This window comes from Penicillium griseofulvum (assembly GCF_001561935.1).
Source record: "Penicillium griseofulvum strain PG3 chromosome Unknown contig_84, whole genome shotgun sequence".
NCBI lineage: Eukaryota > Fungi > Ascomycota > Eurotiomycetes > Eurotiales > Aspergillaceae > Penicillium > Penicillium griseofulvum.
In genome coordinates this window covers 2,150,033-2,174,659 of record NW_024467475.1, presented here as the reverse complement: position 1 = coordinate 2,174,659, position 24,627 = coordinate 2,150,033, and the positions used below count along the sequence as shown (strand labels likewise).

The window sequence follows — 24,627 nt, the reverse complement described above, 5'->3', positions numbered from 1 at the left end:
CCCAATCGTATTCACCTCGGATGCGTGGAGAATTCTTTCTCCCCTTCTGCAGTGGTGGCTGCAGATTTTAATTAATTTGACATCCTGCACTTCCTAATCAGGAAAAACCCCGCAAAGCCAAACACCTCGGTCTCCAACTACCGAACGATGAACTGCCGGCTTCTGGTACTTTGGTGCCAAATACTCAAGTTCTGCCGGCATTTACTCTTATTAAATGAAACAATGCACTTATACATGATCGGGATCACACGGAAATCACTCGAAAGGTACAAGTTTCATGACTTCAAACCCTAGTAGTATATGGTGGTAGTAAATACGAGATATATCTATTGCTCTATTTGCAGAAATGGGTATCGAATTCCTAAATAATTGCAGGCGAAATTCGAGAAAGCTTTGGAATATAAGAGCTTAATTCAAGATCCCCATACCTATACTTCTAGAATATAGCGCCGATCTTCATGGATTTATGTGATTGTCAGGCACCAAAGTATGATAGATGCCGGCTTTTGAGAGGCCGAGGCTGTTTACCCTGAATCATTTTCGGTGTTCAACCCCACACTATTTCCCCGCAATTTCCTTTTTCTTCCCGAATAAAATCAAACTCGGCGATAACATTTTAGCCCTGCCAAGTCCACGGGTCCAAGCGTGGCTGATCAATTTCTTAGACTTTAGGGATCCATTTCTATAGTCTGAGACACTAATATGGTGGCTTGGATGCTAAATATTGACCATTCTAAATAGAATTTTGGTCACATATTCTTCCTCAGCGCTCTGGTTGCATATTATCCGAATAATGAGAGTATTTGGAGAATATAGGTAGTATTCGAACTCACTGGCCCTATTATCAACAGATTGTAAGATCCCGAGGAACCCTGAGGAACCCTGAGACGGAGATTTCCCCAAAGGTGGATCTATGCATTCACCATGCATGATGACTGCTTGACTCCACACTCTGCATTACCCCTTTGAGATATCCCCTCCGGTGCAAGCCCCTCTATGGCGGCATCTGATAGTCTCCTCGGCTTATAGTTCAATATAGTAAACATGCTCGTGAGAATAACTTTGAGGGGTATCAGAAGTATTTAAACAGCAAGCTCACCCGTAACGGTTTTCCTTTTTTTCATCCGAAGACCACACTCCAGCAGCCTCTCTAGGTATCTCAAAAGCCCTTTCCAAAATCTTGATATATTGTTCCAAGATGTTGTTCAACTACAAGTCTTTGCTCGTGGGGGTCTCCTTGATCTCTCAAGCCTTCTCTGCACCTGCTGCTGCACCTGCTGCTTTGGAGGCGAGGTCAAGCCTTGGTGTGTCAATTCATCAACCAATCTCTGTTTGGCTATGCATTTCTAACATTGTCTCAAGACCCCGGTGCTTTCGATGATCTGCAACGCGCAGCGAAGCTTTCTTCTGCTGCCTACAGCGGTTGCATCGGAAAAGCCTTCGATATCACTATTACCAAGACAATTCGTGATGTCCTGACCGACACCAATGTACGCATATTATGTGTTCTATATATGCTAGCAAACGACTAATTTGGATAGGGATTCGTTGGAGTATCCAATGAGCGGAAGACCATCGCGGTCATCATGAGGGGCTCGACTACCAGTATGTATAAACCAGCCCGTGATATTACCAACGCACTGTGCTAATTGACTTAGTCGCCGACATCTTGAATGACATTGATACCAGTCTTGTCACTCCCAAGCTCTCGGGCGTGAACTTCCCTGGCGATGTGAAGATCATGAGAGGTCTTAACCGACCTTGGTCCGCCGTACACGACGAGATCATTGCTGAGGTCAAGTCCCTCGTTGCCAAATATCCTGATTACACTTTGGAAGCAGCCGGACACTCCCTCGGCGGTGCCCTCACCTACATGTCCCACGTTGCACTGTCGCAAAACTTCCCCGGCAAGGCACTCCGAAGCAATGCACTTGCTGCCTTCCCCATCGGAAACGCAGCCTGGGCCAACTGGGCTGGTTCCCTTCCTGGAACTTTGATCCGTGGAAACAACGTTGCTGATGGTGTTCCTGTAAGTCATGGTTGAACTTGAGATTATGTCTATCGAGGTAGCTAACCATACAACACAGAACATGTACGTGAGCGGGCTTTTCAACTTCAAGCACTACGGAACCGTGAGTTATCCTATCAGGGACAGTTTATAACAATGTTCAATGGCTAATCGTCATCACAGGAATACTACAGCGCCGGCTTGAGCGCCACCTGCCGCAAGTGCGAAGGCCAGCGAGACCTGACTTGCTCTGCCGGCAACCTTATGTGGAGTGTCACTCCCGGTCACTTCCAGAGCTTCGGTGTTATCATGATGGCTGCTGGATGTGGCCTTCTCGGATGATTGATCTCTCGCTGGCGAGGAAAGTAGATCATCTGCTGTGTATTTAGTTATCTATAGTCATTTGTGTCGATTTGTTGGTCATTCAACATGGTCGGCATCATACAAATATATGTATCATTGGACGTCAATATCCTCCATCAAACATATAAGCCATATCGTAGCCGCATCGGCTAAAGTCATTTACATATATTTCCATTGGCTCAGGTTTAGCGCCTATCGAGGCCAGTGTGACGTGAGAATTTAGCGCCAACACAGCCCTCTTTCTCAAACACCCAATTGCGCCTGAGCCTCAATTAACAGGTGACTTTCTAGTCACATTTGATATCACCTGACCCCCGCATTAAAACCCCCCTCTTCCCGTTTTCCTTTCTTCTTTTTTCTTTCCTTCCACGCCTGCCGGAGTCGATAACTGTTCGCTTAGAGATTCATTTCAGATTCTCGAACGCAAAGTAATCCCAGAACTGCGTATTTCTCGTCTTTTAATTAAGAGGGGGAACTGTTTCTGCGGGGTGCTTCCAAGACTCACATGCTTCGTGTGCATGACCAGCAGCGTCAATTCGTCCTTCTTTCGACCAACTCGTATCATTCTTTCTGATAACTACCAATTTATATCGTCATTTTTGACCATCTTCTATGGGCACATCTCGGCAATAGGCTTCCTTTGCACCGTTATGTTCAAGCGCTCTTTCGTATCCAAGGACCGGGCGGGTAAAACTGTCAAGGTCGCCAAGAAGAAGTACGACGAGCTGGTCAAGGAGAAGATGAAGCAGAAAGCGGAAAGTCCCACAATGGGCAGGTGTGTTCTTTTATTATAGATGCGGGCCCGGGCGCTTTAAATATCGACATTAAATTCATATACTAACAATGTACCCTACAGTCCACTTACCAGCCCTATCATTACTATGATTGTTGGCCGGGATCAGCGTCTCTTCGCCGCCCATGAAGATGTGATATCTGTGTCGCCGTTCTTTAATGCTGCTCTGAAGGAGCAGTTTCTTGAAGACGATGCGAAACAACTGACTCTGTCTGACGAGTGAGACAATCCTGTCTATTTCGATGGAGCAAACACTTACCCTTGAGATAGAGAACCCGAGATTATGTCGTGTATTCTCGAGTTTTTGTACAAGGGTGACTACTTCCCACGCTTGTTGCATGGAAAGCAAAGGAACGCTTGGTCACTCGAGAATGCCCAGGATATAACTCAAACTGGTGGCCGTGGGTCGAGCGAGCCGACAATGTTCCACTCTGGAGTGGGAGATCTCATTCTCCGAGACACAGCAGTGTACTGTGCTGCCGAGAAGTACGGCTTGGAAGAACTCAAGCGCCTTGCTCTCCGAAAGCAGGGTCTCCAGAGTGGCATTCCAGCCGACGTGATCTTGCGATCCGCTCGATATGCATATGACGACACGCCGGAGTCCGATTCCCGACTGCGCGCTCATTATCTGGCCCTTATCATCCGCAGTCGCAAGACTTTTAAGAGCAGCGGAACCTTGCAGATGGAGATGGAGGAAGGGGGCAAGTTGTTCTTCGACCTGTTCGTGGCAATGTGCAACCATATGGATGACCTTTCGGAGATGCGGTACGATTCAATATCTCCTTCCCCCGAGTCCTGACATTCTGCGTATCCCCTTTTTACTGCTGACTGGTTTTCCGATCCCGAGCCCTGAGTGCTTACGCTCATGTCTACTAGCGCCAAGCGGTCGCCGAGGTTTTTCTAACCGGTTGTAACGTTGTCTGTGTACTGGATCGAGCGACTTGGATTTTGAAATTGAACAAGGGAGACCTGCATTTTTTGCACGGCACCTAACGCCGAACTTGCACTGGTCTGCGTTTTGCTTTCACAGCAACTTGACCTTCGCTTCTCTCGAGGTTGGCCGCCCTTTCGGTTCGAAGAACCTACCTTATTCGCTTTTAATCGGATCCACGGCGTACCTTGACTTGCGTTCAACCACTCTACACTCCTTGAGATTGAGCTTTTTTGACACAGTCTTTGATAATCTGCACTTAATTGCTGCTCTTGCTTGCGACAGTCATTATGCTTTTCTCCCTAACCAGGCGATGCTTTGTACATCGCTTAACCTGCTCTTGGGCTATGCGTCTATATGGTGATGAGATAACAGAAATGAAAAAAAATTCGGCCACCTCAAACAGGCAACCGTAAAAGGATTTATTAGTACATAGTGATATCGTATTCCCTCTTGACCTTCGGGTTATTGCAAGCGTTTGCCCACCCCTGCACCGAATCGCGGATACTAACCTGTCGTATAGTAATTTACCACGTCCTTTCCTTTCGCGAACGGAACTTGGAACTATGGAAAACCCCATTGTCAAAAATTCCCCATCGCGGCTGCCGTACGCTGAGACCGGAATATAGCGGTGGTAGGACGGAGGTCTTGAAACAACTTCCGGGCGGATGGTTCACCTTCCCGAGTCCCGTTGAATGGTTGCAAATCAATCTTGGCGTTCAGAATGAGATCAGGTCTATTGATGCACATAATTTGGGCCGTCTGAAAGTTATAAAAAAGGATCGACCGCACAACAATTTGACAATTGAAAACTTTACGTCTGATCTTGACCAAAGTCTGATTCCCACACTTTCGACGTCCACGTTACTTCCCTGTCGCATAAATGAAGAATACGGCTCTCTATGCTGACAAGGGGCTCTCTATGCTGACAAGGATGGCGAGATCGGTGTTTGCCGAGATTTGCCAACTCCACAGCCAAACAATGACGAAATCCTTGTCGAAGTCCTTTTCTCCGGTGTGAATCCTGCCGATATTAGCACGGTACAGCTGCTGGGCTGTCGATCTCGGGTCCTTGGTAATGATTTCTGTGGACGCGTTCTTGAAAGTCCAGGTCTGGCAGGCACTACTTTCAAAGCCGGTGATATTGTAGCCGGATACTAATTGCGAATGGTGATCGTCCTATTCGGTATGGGTCTCATCAATCCTACATCTCGATCCCGGCAGTCGGTATCTTCAAAGTGCCGGAGCACCTTCCTCATGCCGATGCCGCTGCACTCACTACTGTCGTACAAACTGCGAACGATGCCCTTTTCAATCGCTTACAGCTACCCCTTCCGTCAAGGGCACACGGTACGACAGATAAGACATTGGTAATCTAGGGTGGCGCCACAGCCGTCGGCAGGGCTGCTATTCAGCTTGCACGCAGCAGCGGCGTCAGGTCTATCATAGTCACGGCATCCCCAGAGCGACACGTGCTTTTAAATAGCCTAGGCGCAGCACATTGCTTTGACTACAGGAACGACAACGTGGTACAGGATGTCAAGGTGGCTGTACAAGAAGCTGGACTCCAGTCGGTTCTGGGATTCGATGCGGCTGGAACTCCTGACTCCCCAAATCTTCTCGCAAACGCCTTGGAAGGGCAGGACGATCTGCGCTTGGCATCTGTATGGGGTGATGACCGTTTCGAAGCGGTCCTGGGAGGCCGACATTACGACGTTGTGTTTCACCCTCCTGGGGCATCGTCGCCATTCGTCACCCCTGCTAGACCAATAGAAGCAGACAGAATGTGGGAGAGTCTTATGTGGGTAGTTGAGCACTACGGAAAGGAATTCAGAATGCCAGCTATCGAGGTCTTCCAAGGCACCGCGGAGGACGCTCTGGAAGAAGTAAAAAAGGTCGGGCGTCTAGGAAAGTTCGGAAAGCTTGTATTGAAACAACCCCTGGAATGAGGTCGGGAGACACAAGTGCTTGTTCAAACCACGGCTGTAATACACATAAATGCGATTCGATATCCAAGGAACATCTTCCGGCCTTGTGAGTTACTGTGAGAGAACACCGGTTGATTTTGCCCAAGAGGACACATAAGCTCGCGGGCTTCTTTTCGGTCAACATTACAGGAATGTGCGGAAGGATGAAAATTAATTGCCGCATATAGTAATTCGCTATAAAACCTCCTGGCACATTAAACTGTAAGCCATATCATCATTCCCCCTTATATCAATTGGGAATCCCATAGGTAGATCTTTCTTAGGTCCCTGATTCTGATAATTACTCGCCAGATTATAGTCCGGTTTCTCAGATAAAGCTCGAAATTCTGAGATCACGTAGGCGATGCCCAGGATTTGCGGATCTCGTTGTCGCAACGAGATGGTTCAGTTTAGTCTTATGTACAATCCCAGTCAAGTAAATCTCTTGTGCTTCACAAAGATGACAATATTCATTAATATTCTATCGCAGTTAGTAACAATGTACGTTTTCCACGACACAAACCTTCTAAGGCTTTATTCGCACTTATACAAGCGCACCATCAAGCCCTCGAGCTCGGCACTGTTCTCATCACTCACGGGAATTTCAGCAGCACTTCTTCGTTTCCAGTGTGCTAAGGAAAACAACACCAAGTGAATCCATTAGGCCTCATTGTTTGCTAGTTCCCCTCGCGGAACAGCACATCAGATGAACTATATCCACGAGTCTTACCAATCATTCATCTTTCTCCCAATGGCTCATTCACTCTTCATTCGAAACTAATTGACCCTACATGTCGCATCACTTGCAACTATCTCCAACAATTGCATAAAACTCCGGAACTTCGTGAGTGGTGGCTTTCTATCACTCTTCTCTCGGTTCCAACCTCAGTTACCCCAAGTTCATCTTTCGGATTGATTGCCTGCTGCAACTAAAAATAAAATCCTTCGCATCCGTTCTTCTTCTTTCATCTTACAGATCCTCTAATTGAGCGAAGTCTCTTTTCACTGACACTGCAGTCACCTCCAGCTTCCAGTGACCAACATCCAGTGTTCTCGTTCCCAAAGAGCAGTAAATTCTCAAACACTACAATGCACGAGAAACCAGCCAATATGCCTCCCAAGACGTACCTAACCACTGGCTTGAGGCATCTACCCAAGCCCCGCGCTCTGGAACCCGGTGAAGCCTTTATCGTTCGGTACAAAAATTCCCTGCGGCAGTACAAGGCCGATGTCTGGATTGGAATCGTGCTCCCAGACAGATTTGGGCCTAGCCGACACATTAATCGCCGCCCTGTTGGCGCACAGCCAGCTGATGGTGCTTGGGTGACGCACCTGAAAGATCGCGTTTACTCCATGTATCTTCCGGGCCGAAATATGTAGTAAGTTTGATCTCTTTTTTCATACCCAAAAAAGACCCTTGAAGTTGTATGTTTATGATGCATATATGTGCCTGTTGGCGTATTAGCATGCCGTCGACTCATGCGTCGATCTTTCTGACTATACAAGTGCACGTTGGTTTAAACAAATTGGAAACTAACATACGTGAAGCAAATGGGTCGGACTCCAGGATCTCTACGTATTGAACGAAAAGACCCCCAATGTTCTACAGCGCGCCCAGAGACAGCCAGATGCCAAGATATGGGACGATATTCTTGAGATCGTTCGAGGTGAGCCTGGTCTGGAGTTCTGGAAGAACATGGCCCTTCAGGAACTAGGTGCCAAGGGTAAACGAGGGAAGGAACTCCGTATCGTTCTACCAAGTGGTCATGAGGACCTTGTTTCCTGTGGAGAAAGCCATGATGACTCCGAGTCAGAGGAAGAAGAAGATGAGAAACCTGATGAGCTTCAAGAAGCCGCATCGAATCACGTGGAGCCTGTTACTGATGCCGGACCTGGCTCATATAATGAGCCAGCAGCTATCAGATCGTTTTCTGATGCACGTGCTTCACAGCGCGTTCCATTGAGACAGTCATTGGGTTCGTTCCAAGATGTCAAACCAGCTGCATCTGCATCTGAAATTCCTTTTGCAGACAGGGAGACCTCTATCGTAACAACGACTCAGCAATTCCAGCCCCGTGCCCCTCTGATGCCTCCCACCTCTTCTCTCCCAACGCCATCCGCACTTGTTACACCATCACCTACCACCATGACGCCAAACCCGGTGCCTAAGGTTGAAAATGAGACAAGGTTCGTTAGTTTCTTTCAATTCTCAAGATACATCAACTAATATATTTTACCCACAGTACTGGTGTCCCAGACGTGGCACCCCAGCAACCCGTTGCAGACTTCTCAATCTTCGACTTGACTCTCGGCCAAGCCCTGAAGCACGTCTTCCTAGATCAACACGAAGCCGCCAAAATCAAAGATGTATTCCTAGGCGCCGCAACTCTGGAAAGACAACCCGAATATCTCCAAATCCGCGAATACCTATCGGACGGAGAATTCAACCCTCGCCTAATAACCCTCAAAAACTCAGGCTTCTCCCATCCAACTCCATTCCCAGCCCTCGATGCAAGAATAAACACCACCATCTTCCGCCTAGTCGGCGACCAAATGGGAATAGGTCAAAACTTCAAACTGAACGGCGTGAGCAACAGTCTCGATCTTGAAAATGCCATACTCGTCCTCGGAAGAGTATACCTCCAAGCCCGTCGTTTTGGCCTCATGGATTTGGTTTATCGAATTGCATTCAAGCTGCAAGTCGCCTGGAACTGTTATCCAGAATTATACCAGTCCAAGCCACTGCTCGAAGTTGCTGCTCTTGCTTTCGCTGGTCGTACTGAGTTCGATGAGGCGGACTGCGATTACCTCCAGGCGTGGCTGATTCATTTCATTTCCGAGGCTTCTGATTTGCTCACTTACAATGCGAACGAGCAGTTCTGGTCGTTGTTGCGGACTTATCCGAAGCTGCAAGAGAAGGTTCTTAATCTGCGCACGCTGGCTCATGTCCATAACCCTGAGTTGTATGGAAATACCCGTGCGCTCCTCGAGAGTCGCGGTCTGGGAAACCTGTGATGGACACTCTGATTGAGTGCGAACAGCTCCCGGGGCTGTTTCCTACAGGGTCGTCTCGGCTGCATCCTAAGTGCAGAAGATTTGTGCCCTTTGCCAGCTTATTTCTTTTCATTTTTTACTGATTTCAATCTCGGCTTATTACATTCTTTATCGTTCTGTTTTTTGCCTGCTTTTCTATTCGCATTGCTCATTATGGTGTTCTCAATTTCATCTTGCGCAAGAGAAGGAGTTGCATTTCGGTGGTTTGACTTCTTTCGTTTCCGGCGTGCGGTGGAATGGGTTGGTCATGCGAGCTCATAGATATTATCAATGCAGGTATTCTTATTCAATAGACTTCATTCGTCTCTAACACTCGTGATATTCATTTAATTGTACTATGTAGTTCAAGGATTAGCAGCCTATTTCTTTCAAGCAGTCTCAAAAAGAGCATCTTGGTCCATATTTGAGAATACCTGCATGATATTCAGAGTTCAGATACTCATATCATAGTGGTACTCGACTGCACAAATCTCCATGTTGTTCCAAGACGTACGAATGAAAGTTATTTTTTTGAAATTTCGATTCATTATGTCAACTCGCAGGTTAATCGATGGTAACGACCCAGATATGCATAAAAAAGAACGGTACAAACCAGCCATCGCTAAAGGAAACCCGAATCCCACGCCTGGAGTGAAAAAAGACGAAAACAATTGGAAGAAAAAAAAGCAAATCGATTTCCAGATCCATTGGATATTAGCACAGACCGAAATGAGAGACAGAAGGATCGGAATGAAAAAAAACTAGTTGCAGCAGAAAGTAAAGACAAGAGTTGGTATCCCATGATTCACAATAGTGCAAGATTCGCCACAAGGTGCGACTGGCACAAAGGGGAGACGAGTTTACAAGTCATCGTCGGTGATCTCGGGCTTGATGGGCTTCAGAGGAGAGTCGAGGGGTTTCTCGATAGTTTCCTCGGCGGGCTCCTCGGTGGCGTCCCCGGCGGACTTATCGGAGATCTCAGGAGAAGCATTATCGGGCTCGTCCTCGGACTTCATGATGGTGCTCTCAACGGGTTTCTCGGCGGGGGCCTCAGAGGGCTCCTGGACAGCCTGCTCAACGGACTCATTGGTGACCTTCGCGGCGGCTGACTTGCGACCTTTGGTCTTGGGCTTCTCTTTGGCAGTCTCGACAGCCTCAGAAACCTCGGGGGTGGGTTTCTGGGTAGCCTTAGTGGCAGCGGGCTTGCGGGTGCGAGTCTGCTTAGTCTTGTTCTCAGAGATAGCATTGTTATCGTCGGTCTTGTTGTTAGCACCGCGAGTGCGCTTAGACTTCTCGGTCGATTCATTAGCGTTCGCATCCTTAGAAGCATCCAATCCGCTACCCTTGGCCTCCTTGGTAGCCTTCGCGCCCTTCTTAGTTGCGCCGGCTACACCGTTGGTGCCAGTTTTAGACTTCTTAGTCTGGCCGTTGCGAGGGCTAGTCTCGTTGTCACCAGAGGAGACATCCTTGTCGACAGGGGTAGCATCGTTGTTAACAACTTTCTTGTCTTGGTTAGCACGAGTTGCACGAGTTCCTCGCGCCTTGGTCTCGCCAGTGGCGGTCTTGTCTGAGTCCTTCTTTTTCTGGTCCTCATCGGCAGGCTCAATTTCGTCAGAGTTGTCGGCGACGGTAGCCCCAGAGGTAGCAGACTTCTTGGAACGAGTCACACGCTTGGCAGTCTCGCCATTGAGCTCATTGTTGGCAGAGGCACTTTCGTCCTGGGTGGCCTTCTTGCCACGAGTAGCACGCTTCTTCGGCTCGACAGTCATCTCAGTGTCACCGTCGGCACCTTCGTCCTCAGAAAGCTTCTTGGGAGGACGGCCACGACCGCGCTTCTTGATCTCGGTCTTGTCGGTCTCGAGAACAGGGCTCTCTTCATCCGAAACGTTCTTGGCACGGCGGCCACCCTTCTTGGGCTCGACCTTCTTAGCTTCAGCCTTGACGTCAGAATCGGGACTCTCTTCGTCCGAGACCTTCTTCGGGGGACGGCCAGGAGCACGCTTCTTGGCGGAGCCATTGGCAGCTGGCTCAGTAGCAGCCTTCTTGGCGGGACGGCCAGGCTTCTTGGCCACCTTGGTCTCAGCATCAACGATAGCAGCATCAGCGATGGCTTCATCGTTTTCGGTAGCTTTCTTAGTACGAGGCTTCTTCTTCTTCTTGGCAGGCTCCTCGTCCTGATCCTCGGCATCGGACATGGCATGCTTCTTGGCAGGAGAGAGCTCCTCGGGTTCCTCGGACTGCGGGTCAGATTAGTATCTCCTCTAACATGGGGATAGAATATGGAAACGCACCTCATCAGCCTTGGCCTTGCGGGCCCGAGCACGCATGCCAATAAATCCAGGGCGGTTGAAAGTAACATCCTAAGAAGGATTAGTCGGTTGCTCTGCGGCTGGACCCATTTTCAAGGAAATGTTCCAAATATGCATATTGGGGAAGGTGAACTTACGCCTTTCCACTCGTCGTCCTCGACATGACCCTCTTCAACGGCCTTGCGAATCTTGGCCTGGAGGTCCGCGTTCAGCTCATCGAAGCCATCAAGGCGAGAGAAATCAGGATCCTCGGAGTCTCCAGTGATGTCATTCTTGACATTTGCAATTTGCTTGGGGGTGAAGCAACCCCTGGATGAGATTAGTATTTGGAATCATTTGTTCAAGGATAGAAGCCAGGAATGATGTTTAGTAACATATGTCTTGGCAAGGCTAGACTCACCAGTGGCGCCAGGACCAGCTCTGGAAGCCTGCACCATCAATCCAGGTACCGACACGGAGTTCACCCTTGGTGATCTTGACCTTCGCTTTGGCACAGTCGGAGGCCTTGCAGCCAGCGCGGCCCTGGGCAGCAATTTCTGATCATGAAGTTAGCTGTGATGTCATGGACACTGCTGTCGTCTCTTGGGCTCAGGGGAGTTGATATTTTTCTCAGAAACATCAATATACACAAAGCAGATGCCTGTGAATTAGGGCATTGGGCCACATTTCAAGTTGCACCCGGTCGTTCTCGCTTGATGCAATGGACATACATCCATTGACCGTGAGAACACCAGTGAGGAGACATAAGAGCATAAAATATGAAGTTACTCACCGATGCGGTATGGCATTTTGACTGATGTAGTTAAAATGCAAGTAGGGGAGAAATTGAGGTGAGGTTCACGATGGTTGTGAAGTAAAGTAGGTTGGTAGTTACCGGCACACAAGATATGCGGGTGGACAAAGTAATGAGCAACAAAGAAAATAAAAACTGCAGAGTGATCTCGGTCTGATTCTCGACAGTAATTGGAAAGTGAAGTTGTAAAAGAAAGATGAAGGGAATGCTACAGAGTATTTAAAGGGGCTATAAGAAACTCATATGCCGTGGACTATTGAGTATTGATACTCTTCATTGTTCTCAATAAATAATGAAAAATGAGAACATTTTGAAGTTGGAAAAAACAATAAGAATGTGAAACAAAGAAACGGTGTCATATCCCCCCTTTTGAACGTTCATTTTCTAGCCAATCAGAATTCTTCAGAATTCTTTTGCATAATTCCTTGTTTTTTTCTTGTTTCTTTGTTCTCAATTGATTTTTATCAATGCATATAAACGGTTCATTTGATTGGCTGGAACAAAATGTACTAGACCTAAACGGGTCGTTTGGGTCTGACATTTTGGTTATGTACTTCCATTGTTTCTGGTTAAAAGACGAGTATTGTGGTTTGATCTTCAGTTTCAAGATATCGAAGGGTTCACTGTGCATCTTTAATTAGATCTCATTAGAGGTATTGAAAATCAGCACTGAGGATATGGTAAAACTTGCAATATATCCTTTCTTGGAATACCCCAATATATAGATTAGGGCAAAAGGTCCCTATGGGTAAAATCAAAGCCATGGGAAAGCAAGATAATTAGGATCTCACAATATCTCACAGCACAAGGAATTGTCCCCATACAAGGATGTAACAGGAGGTTATCCTCATAGTGCCCAAAGATGTGGATGAGGAGCCGATTGTATGCTGTCATTTTCACACCTGTTAGCATTCTGTATCCATAGATTCTATTGGAATCAGCAATAGGAATCTGACAAGCGGGAAATATCTATGAATGTATAGATATACAATATAGTATTCCAAGGATGGGCATATAAACAATCGGCATTGTACACCCAAATAGTTTTCAGCAGGGTCGGCTTTGAATATCAGTAATATAAGTATAATCTAGAACCATTGTGATCATCAGCAACCTAAATAGCACAGAAATATATATCCTAAGGTCGATAAGATGGAAGAACCTCTAGAAAGAGTGATCTGCCATGTGCGTATTCCGCTAACCGAAGGCGGTTAGCGTATTCCGATAATTGAAGGTTGCCCAAGTCTACATCTCGAGCTTGTTACAACAAACTCACCTTTTACGTTTCGAGTAATCAACAACCAAACAAAGATTAGACTTCCCAAGTAACAAAAGGGAAGTGTCTTTCCACTACAAATCCAAAGAAGAAAACACGAAACCCTCCACTCGCGCAATCCTATCAATTGCACGCGGTCGCATCACCACCCCTCAACACCAACACAATGTCCGAACCAGGCCCGGAATCGATCCCCACAAGCGCAGATCCACGCAGCAAGCGGCCAACAAAACGACGCATCATGACACCGCATTCAGAGGTCGCCAACGAGATCCAGACACTCTTCAAAGACCCCAGCAAAGACCTGCAACTACCCAATGCCTCGAAGCAGCGTACTGTAGCGTCGCTCTCGGCGCCGCCAGAGATCGTCACCAATGTGCAGGGTTCATCTGCCGGTGCGGGCTCTGGTGAATTCCACGTGTACAAGGCTAGTCGGCGGCGGGAGTATGAACGACTGCGATTGATGCAGTCTGAGGTGGAAAATGAGAAGAGTGATGAGGCTTGGGAGAAAGAACGGGAGGAGGCGAAGCGAAAGGATAATGAGAAGACCGAGAAGAATCGGAGGAGGAGGGAGAAGAAGAGAAATTTGCGTGCGAAGAAGGGTGGTGATCAGAATGATGTTGCTCCTGTGAATGGCCCGGCTCCGGGCTCGATGGTTACTATGGAAGATCACGATGGAGGTGCTGTGGAGGGCCAGGTTCCCCAGCAGGAAGTTCCTGGTGTCATTATTCATGATGAGGACTAGAGGAGGCAGGTTAATGCTGACTTTTTTTACTGTGTACGATACGAATATACCCATCTAGATTTGGTTTTTTTCTTTTTTTCTTTTTTTCTTTTTGAATCTAGGAATTCATACAGAAGGAAGACAGCCAAGAGGCAAATCGTGTAACATTATGTACGGACCTCGAGCCCAAGTATCATTTTTCTTTTTCATCTATCAATCATTCGTCGCCGCCACCGCCGCCGCCGCCGGCGATCTGTTGAGCGGACTTTCCACTGCAGATGTCGTCGACACGTAGGAGGAGACATGCGGACTAGAGAGAAATATGTTAGTGAAATGTAGTGTGCATGAATAAACAGTAGGGAGCTTACCTCGACCGCAGTCTTGATGCTCTGGAGCTTGACGGCTTCGGGCTCCCAAACACCGTACTCCTTCATATCAACCAAGTTTCCGGTCTCGCCATCCAGACCCCAGCTGTGGTGGCCCTCAACGTGCTTGGCACGCAGGCTAGTAAGCACACGGATAGGGCTGGAACCAGCGTTCTGGGCCAATGTGCGGGGGATGACCTCCATAGCGTCGGCAACAGCCTTGTATGGCCACTGCTGGACACCCTCGACGGAGCGGGCAAGCTGGCTGAGCTTCACGGAGACAGCCATCTCAGTAGCACCACCACCGGGGGACAGACGAGGATGGAAGATAACGTTGCGAGCAACGGACATGGCATCCTGCAAGTTGCGCTCAATCTCGTTAAGGATATCCTTGGAAGGGCCGCGCAGCAGAATTGTGCAGGCCTTCGGGGACTTGCACTTGCGCATGAATGTGAAGTACTCGTCACCAATCTTCTCAATCTCGAACAGTCCGCATCCGGTACCAATATCCGACTCTTGGATGTCATCGACACGATTGACAATGGTAGCACCACTTGCACGGGCAATACGGTTGTTGTCGGTCTTTCGCACACGACGGAGGGCTGTGACGTTGTTCTTCACCAGGAAGTGCTGTGCAAGATCTATGAAACTCGATGGTTAGAACATGCAATCAATCACCTTAATCGGACCGCTTGCTTACCGGAAACACCCTTCTCGGTGATAACAACGTCAGGCTTGAAAGCCAGAACGGCCTCACACATGTGCTTGACCTGCTCCTCCTCGATCTGGAGAATACGGTTCCAGTCATCCTCCTTGGAGATCTCAATGTTGGTTTGAGACTCGCCCTTCTTGTACTCCAGGGGGCAATCCAGGAGAAGAATACGGGGGTTCTCGATTCTGCGACGCATCTTGGGATGTGTGATATCCTTGTTGACCATCACACCATCGATCACCTCAGAATCCTCGATCTGACCACCGGGAACCTTCTCAATACGAGCGTAGCGCTTGATGTCGACTTCCTGCTTTCCACTACCAACGTCGAAGGAGACGGTTCGCACAGCCTTCAAGGCAAGGCTGCACATAAGCTCTGACCAACGGGACACGAATTTGGTTCCAATGGAGGACTGGATAAGGCTGTACATGGCCTTGTCATCATGAATGTCGACGGGTGTCGAGACATCCTCCACGATCTGAAGGGCATCGGCGAGGGCACGCTTGAAAGCCTGGATGATAACGACGGGGTGGATGTTGCGTTCGAGCTGGGGGATGGCCTGGGCGAGCATTTCACCGGCTACGGAATATCAGCATTTGCCATCAACCTTTCCGAAATGAATCTTGTCATACCAAGGATGATGACCGTTGTGGTACCATCTCCGACCTCCTCGTCCTGGGTACGGCTGAGCTCGATCATGCTCTTAGCCGCGGGGTGCGACACTTCGATCTCTCGCAGAATAGCGTGACCATCGTTGGTCAACACAATACCACCCATAGGGTCAAGCAGCATCTTCAACATCGCTTTGGGTCCGAGACATGACCGAATGATATCCGCAACACTGGTGTTTATTGAATTAGCATCGAGCAGGGAAGAACAACGGAGGATCGAGAAATAGCGTACGTCTTTGCGGCTGTGATGTTAGACATCTGTGCTTTCCGGCCGACCTGGCGCTCGCCGGAATTGGTGTCTGGATGGCTTGTTAGCACTTAAGGGGAGCAACTCGATGGGGGGTAACCAACTCATCACCACCACCGGAGCCTGCATATTGGCGGTGTTTTATTTTTGTTTGAGCGGGAAGTAGATATAAAACGGTCTGTATCACTTGCGAATATCAAAAAAAATATTGCACGAAGATGACAATCCAAGTGTTCCGACTTCAACGCTGTTCGCCCGCATTCCATCAAATTTCCAGGCGAAGTGGGAGCTCCCTCGGGCTAGTCCATATACGGTTAGTGTTGATCCCTAACAGATCAGGCAAACATCTCCAACATCTCGTTTTAGCAACTCTACAAATTTCCAGTTCAATATATAGGCTTTATATATATCGTATTGGGTGCTGCGTTAAATATTCAAATGGTCATACAGAGAAAACACATTGCAAGAACAAAACCGGGCTGGGAAACCCGCTTTCTCCGACTTCAGCATCAGAAGCCCAAGGAAACCTTGGAGGACTGATTGAGAGGTATCGGGTTTCGATCTCGATGGAATCAATACAGAGAATGAGTTGAATAATTACGAGAGTATAGTAGAGTTAAAGATCTCAATTACTACAAAGTGCATGAACATACAATGAGCCATCATCAACAATATATATATAAAGAACCTGGGTAAACATGAGCTAACTAAATGAGATGATCTCCTAGCCATAATAGCTAGCTTATTATCTATGGAATCAAATGCGAACAGAAAGGGCAATTTACTAGCCTTATATAAACAGCACGAATCAGATGTTACGTGAAAGGTAGGTAATTCACATTCAAATGTAATAACGTAAAGAAGTATCAAGGCCAAAGACAGGCAGGCCAATAATGCCATGAAAGTGTTGTACACGAAGTTGAATTCTGTTCAGAATTCGCGGCTCTCCCCAATATCGCACACATCAAAAACACCAGTCTCGGCGAGATCGTGTTTCTTCAAGGCCTCCTTGAGTTTCTTGGGAGGTTCAAGCACATCCTCCTCAGTAAGTACCCAAGTGCCCCAGTGCATGCCTAAGGCCTTCTTGCATTTAGTATCTTTGAAAATGCGAACAGCATCATGGGGGTCAGCATGTGCTGGACTGAAGATATGACGGGGCGCATATGCTCCAATGGGGATCAATCCAAGATCAAACGGTCCTCGGAATTCACCTACCTGCTCGAAGGCAGGACAAATAGGGAAATTGTACTTGGGATCCCAATCATCCTCACCTTCTGGGAGTTCGTCCACTGACCTGTATCCGGAATCACTGGATGGGAAGTTAGCAATGCAACATTCTGACAGCGTAGAAGGGCTGGGGGAGAGTATCATACCCAGCAAAATACACCTTGCTACCTCCAGACTCGATGGCCCAAGAAGCCCATAGGGTTTTGTACTTGTCGAAAGGACCGCGCGCAGTAATATGCTGACAAGGCAGGCAACTGATGCGCGCCTTGATCTCTGCTGTGACGGAAGCTTCGCCTGCTGGTTCAATCTGTGGGCCGTTGTCATCCTTGGGTGACAATTCAATACCACGCTCATCCCACCAATCCATCTCGGTTACATTTTGGATGCCCGAGCTGTGGAACCAAGCCTTGTTGCCTAGTGGCGCAAAGAAATGGCAATTCGGGTGTCTTTTCGCGATCTCCGAGACAGTTGGGTAGGACAGATGATCATAGTGATTGTGGGAGATGACCACGGCGTCGATGACAGGGATATCCTTGATCTGACATGGAGGTTCAGTAAAGCGCTTCGGACCGAGTAGATACGGTCCACAGCGGGGCCCACAACGCGCCTCGAACACTGGGTCAAATAGCACTCGCAGACCGCTTGGGAACTCCACATAATAGCATGCATGTCCAAGCCATGTTGCGCGCAGCTTGGGGGTATCTCGGGTAGGAAGAAATTCGGGCTTGCGAACGGTGACGGTTGGCGGCGTGGTGTCTGGTGTATTCGCTTTTCCGTTCAGTCGACGAGAGCTGTATGCATGCATTAGAGACTGGTTTGATTCAATGTTCGACAATTATACTCACATCATCATTTGCATGATATCTTTCGACTGCAGATCGCGAAAAGACCTAAGATCGACGTGGTTAGTTTACTCGACAAAGGATCGAGAATCCAGCAAGTCATAGAGTATCACTTACTCCCACGGGTTTCTGAATCCATTCTGTGCATGATGACTTTTTTCCAAGACATCTTCTGGGCTGGGTCTAGCCGGGGAGTTAGCCACAGTCAGTGCATATAGCACTTCAGAAGTGGGTGGGATGCTCAAGTTGCGCATTGCTGGGTTAACAACGCGCCGCGGGTACTGTGTTCGCCGAGTAAGCGGCGAACGCAAAAGGAGACGCATGGGAGGTCAATACTTTAAAGAAAACAGCCCCCTCGCTCTGACTCAGAAGAAGAATGCAGCTTGGGGAAAGGAATGCAAGAAGCAAAAAGTTACTTTATTTCCGATATCTCCGACATTCGGGGGCCGCATGTGAAATCTGGGACCACACCGAAGTGTCAACTCATACATCTGCTCCCATATAGAATAATTGTAGATCAAACAAAGTGTATATTTCTCATCCTTCAATCCCGCCTATGTAGAAGGTTGTAGTTATCCTGAATGTTCTTGTTGATACTCCCATGGATTGTCCCGTGGCACCACCCGTGGATACGTCAAATTCTCGGCCCGTCGTAACTCCGATATCTGGTCTTATCGATCTTCTACGACATTCGCGACCTTCACGACACTGTTGATTTGGTATGGAGCCAAATGCGGTCCCTAGTGCTGCGCCGTCTGCGGGCGACCTGATTCTGCAGCAGAAAACACAGGCGCTACAGTCGGCGCAGAAAGGCGACGGAAGTCTCTTCTCGCAGCTAACGGGCAATCCCTTGTTCACAGCGGTATGAGATCTCCCAGTGTTTCGACCCGAAATGATATGCTAATATTGTTTTCTTACTAGGGATTCGGTCTTGCAGGTCTCGGAGCTGGATTGACTCTGGCACAGAAAGGCGTTCGACATGGCGCCGCTCTTCTCCGCCGGCGGATGCTTGTGGATGTCGAGATCAGCATTAAAGATGACTCCTATCCGTGGTTCCTACACTGGATGACTCTCTACCAACAATCGCAGCTGAACGCAGGCAAAGCTGCCGCGAATACCTCTACCTACATGGACCGATTCCTCCAAAAACTCACACCTGGCATGCGCCACCTCTCCATCCAAACGCAGAAGGTCGAACATTCGAACGGAGCAATCCATACACACTTTTCGCTGATTCCAGGGCCCGGGAAGCACGTTCTACGATACAAAAATGCGTTTGTCTTTGTCAACCGTATGCGCGAGTCGAAGTCCCGCGATATTCAGACCGGAAAACCGTGGGAGACAATCACCCTCACCACCCTCTACTCTCAACGCCACATTTTTGAGGAGCTCTTCACCGAAGCTCACGCATACGCCGCAAAGGGCCACGAAGGAAAGACGACAATCTATAACAGCTGGGGTACTGAGTGGAAACCATTTGGAAATCCGCGCCGGAAGCGACCATTGGAGTCGGTTGTTCTCCACGAGGGAGTGAAGGAACGGGTTGTGGCAGATGTGGAAGACTTCATTTCAAGTTCATCGTGGTACCACGACCGTGGAATTCCATACCGACGAGGATATCTCTTGTACGGTCCTCCGGGTACCGGCAAGAGCTCTTTCATCCAGGCACTAGCGGGCGAGTTGGATTACGACATTGCCATTCTGAACCTGAGTGAGCGTGGCTTGACCGATGACCGGTTAAATCACCTACTCACAATTGTTCCAAACCGAACACTGGTTCTGTTAGAAGATGTGGATGCCGCGTTCTCGAACCGACGTGAGCAAAGCGATGCAGATGGTTATCGTGGGGCCAATGTGACTTTCTCGGGACTGCTTAATGCACTTGACGGAGTCGCTAGTGCAGAGGAGCGCATCATCTTCCTTACTACCAACCACGTTGAACGACTTGATGAGGCATTGGTCCGTCCTGGACGTGTGGATATGACTGTCCGTTTGGGCGAAGTGACTCGTTACCAGGTCGGCTGCCTATGGGATCGATTTTATGCCGATCTCGATACCGATGGGGTTTATCGGAAACTTTTCTTGAATCGACTTCAGGAGCTTGGCTTGATTGAAGATGAATCGGGCAACAAGCCTGATCAGTCTCCTCAAACTAGCGCAGCTGCTCTTCAAGGCCTATTCTTGTATAACAAGGGTGACATGGAGGGTGCGATATCTATGGCTGAGGGTTTGACCCACAGTGTTCACACTGAGACTTTGGGTCAGGACCAAGGGAAGAACGAGTAATTGTACACTATCATGTAAATAAGACTAAAATATATAGACATCCATCTGGATTGCAAAAATGAGGAAATAAGCTTATCGAAGATCAACGGAATCACTAGGGGCAAATCTCGGGGATTTTACGCTCCACATTATTTCTCTCACCGAGTGACTAAATATGCAACATTTAATTGAACTGTCCGAGCTCATTACCCCTCAATTTCAATCTATTTCTTCATCCTAAAACATCCACATCATGGTTTATACAATCGTCGTTCGTATGTGATACCCCTTCTCATTGTTTACTTCCCATACTCACAGTAGTAGACCTCCGCGCCAAGTCGGATGAGGAGTCCATCTCCAAGCTCAAGGCCAAGCTTGTCGAAGCCTCTAATGTTTACTCGAAAGACAAGGAAACCCTCTCTTGGTTTGTGATGCAGTCTGTTTTCGACAAGCAGGACTTTACAATCGTCGAGCGTTACGTCCAGGAATCGTCGCAGGAGTACCATCTCAACAACCCTTACTGGAAGACTTTCGACCCTTATGTGATTCCTTTGTTGGAGAAGCCTATGGATATGCACCGGCTGGAGGAGTTGGAGGGCTCTACCATGTAAATTACCCCGTTTGTATGGGAGAAAAGAATTTAAAATAGAACTGGATTCCCTATTGCATTTCATCCTATTAGAATTCCTCGCAAGGTCGCTTTGAAATCTAAAATATCAGAGGATTGTAATGGAGACCGCTTTTTGGACGGACGGCATGGATACGACATTCGATGCTGTACCATATAGCAACCTCAGTTAACCGCTTCTGAAGAGTTAAATTCTCTTATGTGAGCCTTTAATTTCTTTCATACATCAATTTTAATAAAATCCGGAGCCGAAAGACTAACAGGGTCAAACGAGCTTACTCTCCGACTTCTTCAGTGCAAAAATAACCAACCAATATAATCCCCGGATTGTGATAAATATAGATTCCCTTATCCAAACACCAATCATCAAACTGCATGGAAGCGCCGCTACTGCAGTTGAATGTGCCCATCCCAGGATGGGGGCCAATCACATCCCTAATTGGTTAAGCGCCCACCGTATAAGCAGGGTTGTCACACATCTACTTGGCTTGGATATGGTGAGAATGGGGGTATATCTCAAGAACCCCCCCTGTTTTCGCGTTCTGCTTTGTTTTTCTTCGTAGTATACTCTATTTATCAAGATGAATCAATTTCAATTATTTCCACCTCCATCGCCAGAGGTAAAGAGATCTAACAATCCATTTCGCAAAGCCGGGAAAAAGCCAGCTACATCTGAGTCAGGATCAATCCCTCTTGAGGAGATTAAGAATCCTGGCAAGACTGAATCTGTGCTGCTTCAGATTATCGAAGATACTCAGGGTACTCCATCTCCAGATGCTTCAAGATCTAAATCCCCGCTATCTACGGCGGGAGGATCGCGTGATGATTCAAAATCTCCACAGTCCATGCACAGTCAGAACCGTCAAGCCAAGAGAGAGAATCATCAGGCGCAGCCTTCACACGGCAGTCAATACAGCAGCAGTAGCAGCCACCACACTACGGCAACAACCGTCTCCCCGCAATCATCGCAATCGTCTGCTTCTTCAGTCCCGATGAGATCAATGTTTCCTCAGTTCGATCCAAAACTACCTTTCAATCAACAAGTATATCAACCACAGCTTCCAGAGCCTCCACGGCCTGTCAAGTCTTCCCGGAAACCTCCAAAGCTCACGCTGTCGACCAATGCTGAGATTGACCATGTCCTCGGACCAAAGACTGTCCCTGCGAGTGTGCTCAACTTCCCAACTGGTGCTTTGGAATCCGAGGAGATTACATACTCATCCATGGAGGAACTGAAGATGTTATGGGAGACGGCCAATGGCCAGAGAACGCGAGATCTTGTTGGAACATTGAACCTACGCATGACAAAGTAAGATGACACGCCTCTCACATATGCGCAGATACTAACAGCTCATAGAACGGGACCAGCTACATTTACCCTCGGGAACTCTCAGAACCCGTTCTACACACTACAAACATATTCAACCAACGAACTCGCCCTAAGCAGATGCGATCCTTCCCGACCAAACCACGACGTACCAATCATGATGATGAGCCTCGAAGACCGCATACGCCGCGAGCACCCCAACGACGGACTGGTCACCCTCCTTTTCTCCAGACTAGCAGCCATGCTAGCCATAGACCAAGCCGAAGAGATCAGCAAACAACACCACCTAACTCCAGCCGAGTCAGCAGAAGTCGAAACAGACGCACTCAAACGAGCCGCAGCCCAAGAGTCCTGCCGCCTCTCCTGGAACCGCCATCAACGACTATACGAGCTACGACACCCCTACCTCTCAAGACACAACCCACCCGCTCTTGTCGGCGCCGCCGGAATCCCACTCTCCCCCGTGCGCTCCGAATCATCAGGAATGGTACACATCACGGTCTCCAAACCGTCCAGCGATGCCTCTCCCCGCCAGCCACCAACAATAATTGTGACTGGTCCGGTCTCATCCACAGCAATGGAAGCCGCTCAACAAGCTGCTAACCTACGGACGTCCGTTCTGCCCGTCACGGACTTCGACGAACCGCTCGCATCGTTGGATTTCGCTACAAAGACATTTTCAATTTCACCCGCTGCTGTTATTGCTACGATTCCTTCTCTATACGCTATCGACTCCCTCATTGCTGCAATGCTGGCAGTTGCTGTCTCAGATGAAGCTACGAACCCTATCCTCGCGGACATGGTGCTTGGATCGCCCAAGTCATCTCGACCACCCACCTCCCATAATCCCGGGCCTTATTCCATGCCTGTGTTCCAGGGTAAACTTGTTACGACGGTTGCTGAGCGCGAAGACGCGGCAGAGAGCATGGAGTTGGCTGCGAAGATTAAATCTGCGCAGAAGAAGTCCGCCTCTGGAAAGCAAAGTGTTTTCAAATTCTGGAAGAGATCCTCTTCCAAGCCTGAAGAGAATTCCCGGGACTCTAAGAAGAATAAAACCCGACAGGTCGTGGTTGAGGAGTTCGATTTGGAAAAGTATGGTCGATATGGGAAGAGCTCGTCGCGAGAAGGAGAGAAGTTGCCTGGGGTTACTCGTAGTATCCTGCGTATACTGTTCTTTGGCTTGGATCTGATTGTGAAGGGATTGACGCTTATTGTGAAGATCCTGGCTTGGTTATTGGTTAAATCGACACGTTGTGTGACCAGTGAGAAGTTCTGAGCTGGGCTTGGACTCACTCTCTGAATGTTTGGTCACTTTGGTTTTTTTTTCTTTCTATGGAACGGTTGGAAGCGAGTGAGTTAGTCTTGGATCTATAGTTATACCCAATTTGAAAGTTCTTTGCGATAATGATACTGAAGGGATATGTAAATGAGGTGTAGGTTGTTGATTTCAGCGGCGCGTAAAGAGTTGCATTTTTTGGGATGTGGGAGTTGTCGGGGTTGTGAATAGCTTCACTGTGTTGATGAGGACGAGAAGGGGCTAGTCTAAAGGCTACATGTGGAAGGAAGCAAAGGGAGGAGGGTTTTGGGGTATTACTCTATAGGTAGGGCGAGGTGACACAAGTTGGACACACTTCCTAGGTTCTATCTAAAGAGCCTTCCGTCTCCAAACACCTGGACAAGCCAAATACTTGATGAGAGAAGAGTCGCGTCGACCGGGGGTAGTGTGAGCCCAGTGACACTGTGCAACGAGGCGTGTGCAAGCACAGAGGCCAAGTCGCGAGGTCCAAATATTAGAATAATCAGTGATCCTACCGGGGAGGTAGGAGTATCAGCAATTAAACTGACAAGAACAGATACTACACTTGATCTAAGCCAAAAGGCAAAGAGAATGTGGGGAAAAAAGAAGAAGAAGAGGTTCAGGCCTCAGAGATGGCTTTATATACTTGACAGGCGTTAAAGCGGCCCCCCCATTTATGGTAAAGCAGCGGGCGGTCCTGCCCGAAGCGGGCTTAAGGCGGCACCGATATTTTAGAAGCGGCACCGAGGCTGCCTAGGCGGGGAATTCACATGCGGGTTGGACCTCGTGGTTTGTGGGAATTACGTCACAATCTACAAGGCAATTTCTTTGTCTTGTTATGTTCCCTAG

At 48.3% G+C, this 24,627-nt stretch overlaps 10 protein-coding genes across 10 annotated transcripts; 7 read left to right on the top strand and 3 right to left on the bottom strand.

Moving 5' to 3' along the window:
* Positions 1 to 1,198: 1,198 nt before the first annotated feature.
* Positions 1,199 to 2,350, top strand: PGRI_053380 (putative alkaline lipase; the record flags this gene model as incomplete). Its single annotated transcript, XM_040793051.1, has 6 exons — positions 1,199 to 1,304; positions 1,363 to 1,490; positions 1,542 to 1,605; positions 1,659 to 2,029; positions 2,088 to 2,132; positions 2,192 to 2,350. The coding sequence occupies 6 exons, from the start codon at positions 1,199 to 1,201 to the stop codon at positions 2,348 to 2,350; spliced, it is 873 nt and encodes a 290-aa protein (XP_040645018.1).
* A 671-nt stretch (positions 2,351 to 3,021) lies between these two features.
* On the top strand, positions 3,022 to 6,044 carry PGRI_053370 (uncharacterized protein; the record flags this gene model as incomplete). Its single annotated transcript, XM_040793050.1, has 6 exons — positions 3,022 to 3,146; positions 3,228 to 3,383; positions 3,435 to 3,929; positions 4,725 to 4,930; positions 5,009 to 5,136; positions 5,475 to 6,044. The coding sequence occupies 6 exons, from the start codon at positions 3,022 to 3,024 to the stop codon at positions 6,042 to 6,044; spliced, it is 1,680 nt and encodes a 559-aa protein (XP_040645017.1).
* Positions 6,045 to 7,151: 1,107 nt separating this feature from the next.
* PGRI_053360 (uncharacterized protein) lies at positions 7,152 to 9,077 on the top strand (the record flags this gene model as incomplete). Its single annotated transcript, XM_040793049.1, has 3 exons — positions 7,152 to 7,441; positions 7,611 to 8,249; positions 8,306 to 9,077. The coding sequence occupies 3 exons, from the start codon at positions 7,152 to 7,154 to the stop codon at positions 9,075 to 9,077; spliced, it is 1,701 nt and encodes a 566-aa protein (XP_040645016.1).
* An 878-nt stretch (positions 9,078 to 9,955) lies between these two features.
* Positions 9,956 to 12,192, bottom strand: PGRI_053350 (PARP-type zinc finger-containing protein; the record flags this gene model as incomplete). The annotated part of the gene is made up of 5 exons (XM_040793048.1): positions 9,956 to 11,332; positions 11,387 to 11,455; positions 11,542 to 11,713; positions 11,805 to 11,940; positions 12,177 to 12,192. The coding sequence occupies 5 exons, from the start codon at positions 12,190 to 12,192 to the stop codon at positions 9,956 to 9,958; spliced, it is 1,770 nt and encodes a 589-aa protein (XP_040645015.1).
* Positions 12,193 to 13,639: 1,447 nt separating this feature from the next.
* Positions 13,640 to 14,218, top strand: PGRI_053340 (uncharacterized protein; the record flags this gene model as incomplete). Its single annotated transcript, XM_040793047.1, has 1 exon — positions 13,640 to 14,218. One exon carries the CDS (start codon positions 13,640 to 13,642, stop codon positions 14,216 to 14,218), a length of 579 nt encoding a protein of 192 aa, XP_040645014.1.
* Positions 14,219 to 14,414: 196 nt separating this feature from the next.
* Positions 14,415 to 16,321, bottom strand: PGRI_053330 (chaperonin-containing T-complex subunit CCT3; the record flags this gene model as incomplete). The annotated part of the gene is made up of 6 exons (XM_040793046.1): positions 14,415 to 14,507; positions 14,566 to 15,203; positions 15,263 to 15,853; positions 15,907 to 16,115; positions 16,178 to 16,244; positions 16,297 to 16,321. 6 exons carry the CDS (start codon positions 16,319 to 16,321, stop codon positions 14,415 to 14,417), a joined length of 1,623 nt encoding a protein of 540 aa, XP_040645013.1.
* Positions 16,322 to 17,122: 801 nt separating this feature from the next.
* Positions 17,123 to 18,515, bottom strand: PGRI_053320 (uncharacterized protein; the record flags this gene model as incomplete). The annotated part of the gene is made up of 4 exons (XM_040793045.1): positions 17,123 to 17,501; positions 17,566 to 18,210; positions 18,265 to 18,309; positions 18,379 to 18,515. The coding sequence occupies 4 exons, from the start codon at positions 18,513 to 18,515 to the stop codon at positions 17,123 to 17,125; spliced, it is 1,206 nt and encodes a 401-aa protein (XP_040645012.1).
* A 467-nt stretch (positions 18,516 to 18,982) lies between these two features.
* Positions 18,983 to 20,547, top strand: PGRI_053310 (bifunctional AAA family ATPase chaperone/translocase BCS1; the record flags this gene model as incomplete). Its single annotated transcript, XM_040793044.1, has 2 exons — positions 18,983 to 19,123; positions 19,183 to 20,547. The coding sequence occupies 2 exons, from the start codon at positions 18,983 to 18,985 to the stop codon at positions 20,545 to 20,547; spliced, it is 1,506 nt and encodes a 501-aa protein (XP_040645011.1).
* A 232-nt stretch (positions 20,548 to 20,779) lies between these two features.
* On the top strand, positions 20,780 to 21,137 carry PGRI_053300 (putative quinol monooxygenase; the record flags this gene model as incomplete). The annotated part of the gene is made up of 2 exons (XM_040793043.1): positions 20,780 to 20,801; positions 20,851 to 21,137. 2 exons carry the CDS (start codon positions 20,780 to 20,782, stop codon positions 21,135 to 21,137), a joined length of 309 nt encoding a protein of 102 aa, XP_040645010.1.
* Positions 21,138 to 22,155: 1,018 nt separating this feature from the next.
* PGRI_053290 (uncharacterized protein) lies at positions 22,156 to 23,757 on the top strand (the record flags this gene model as incomplete). Its single annotated transcript, XM_040793042.1, has 2 exons — positions 22,156 to 22,463; positions 22,512 to 23,757. The coding sequence occupies 2 exons, from the start codon at positions 22,156 to 22,158 to the stop codon at positions 23,755 to 23,757; spliced, it is 1,554 nt and encodes a 517-aa protein (XP_040645009.1).
* Between the last annotated feature and the right edge of the window lie 870 nt (positions 23,758 to 24,627).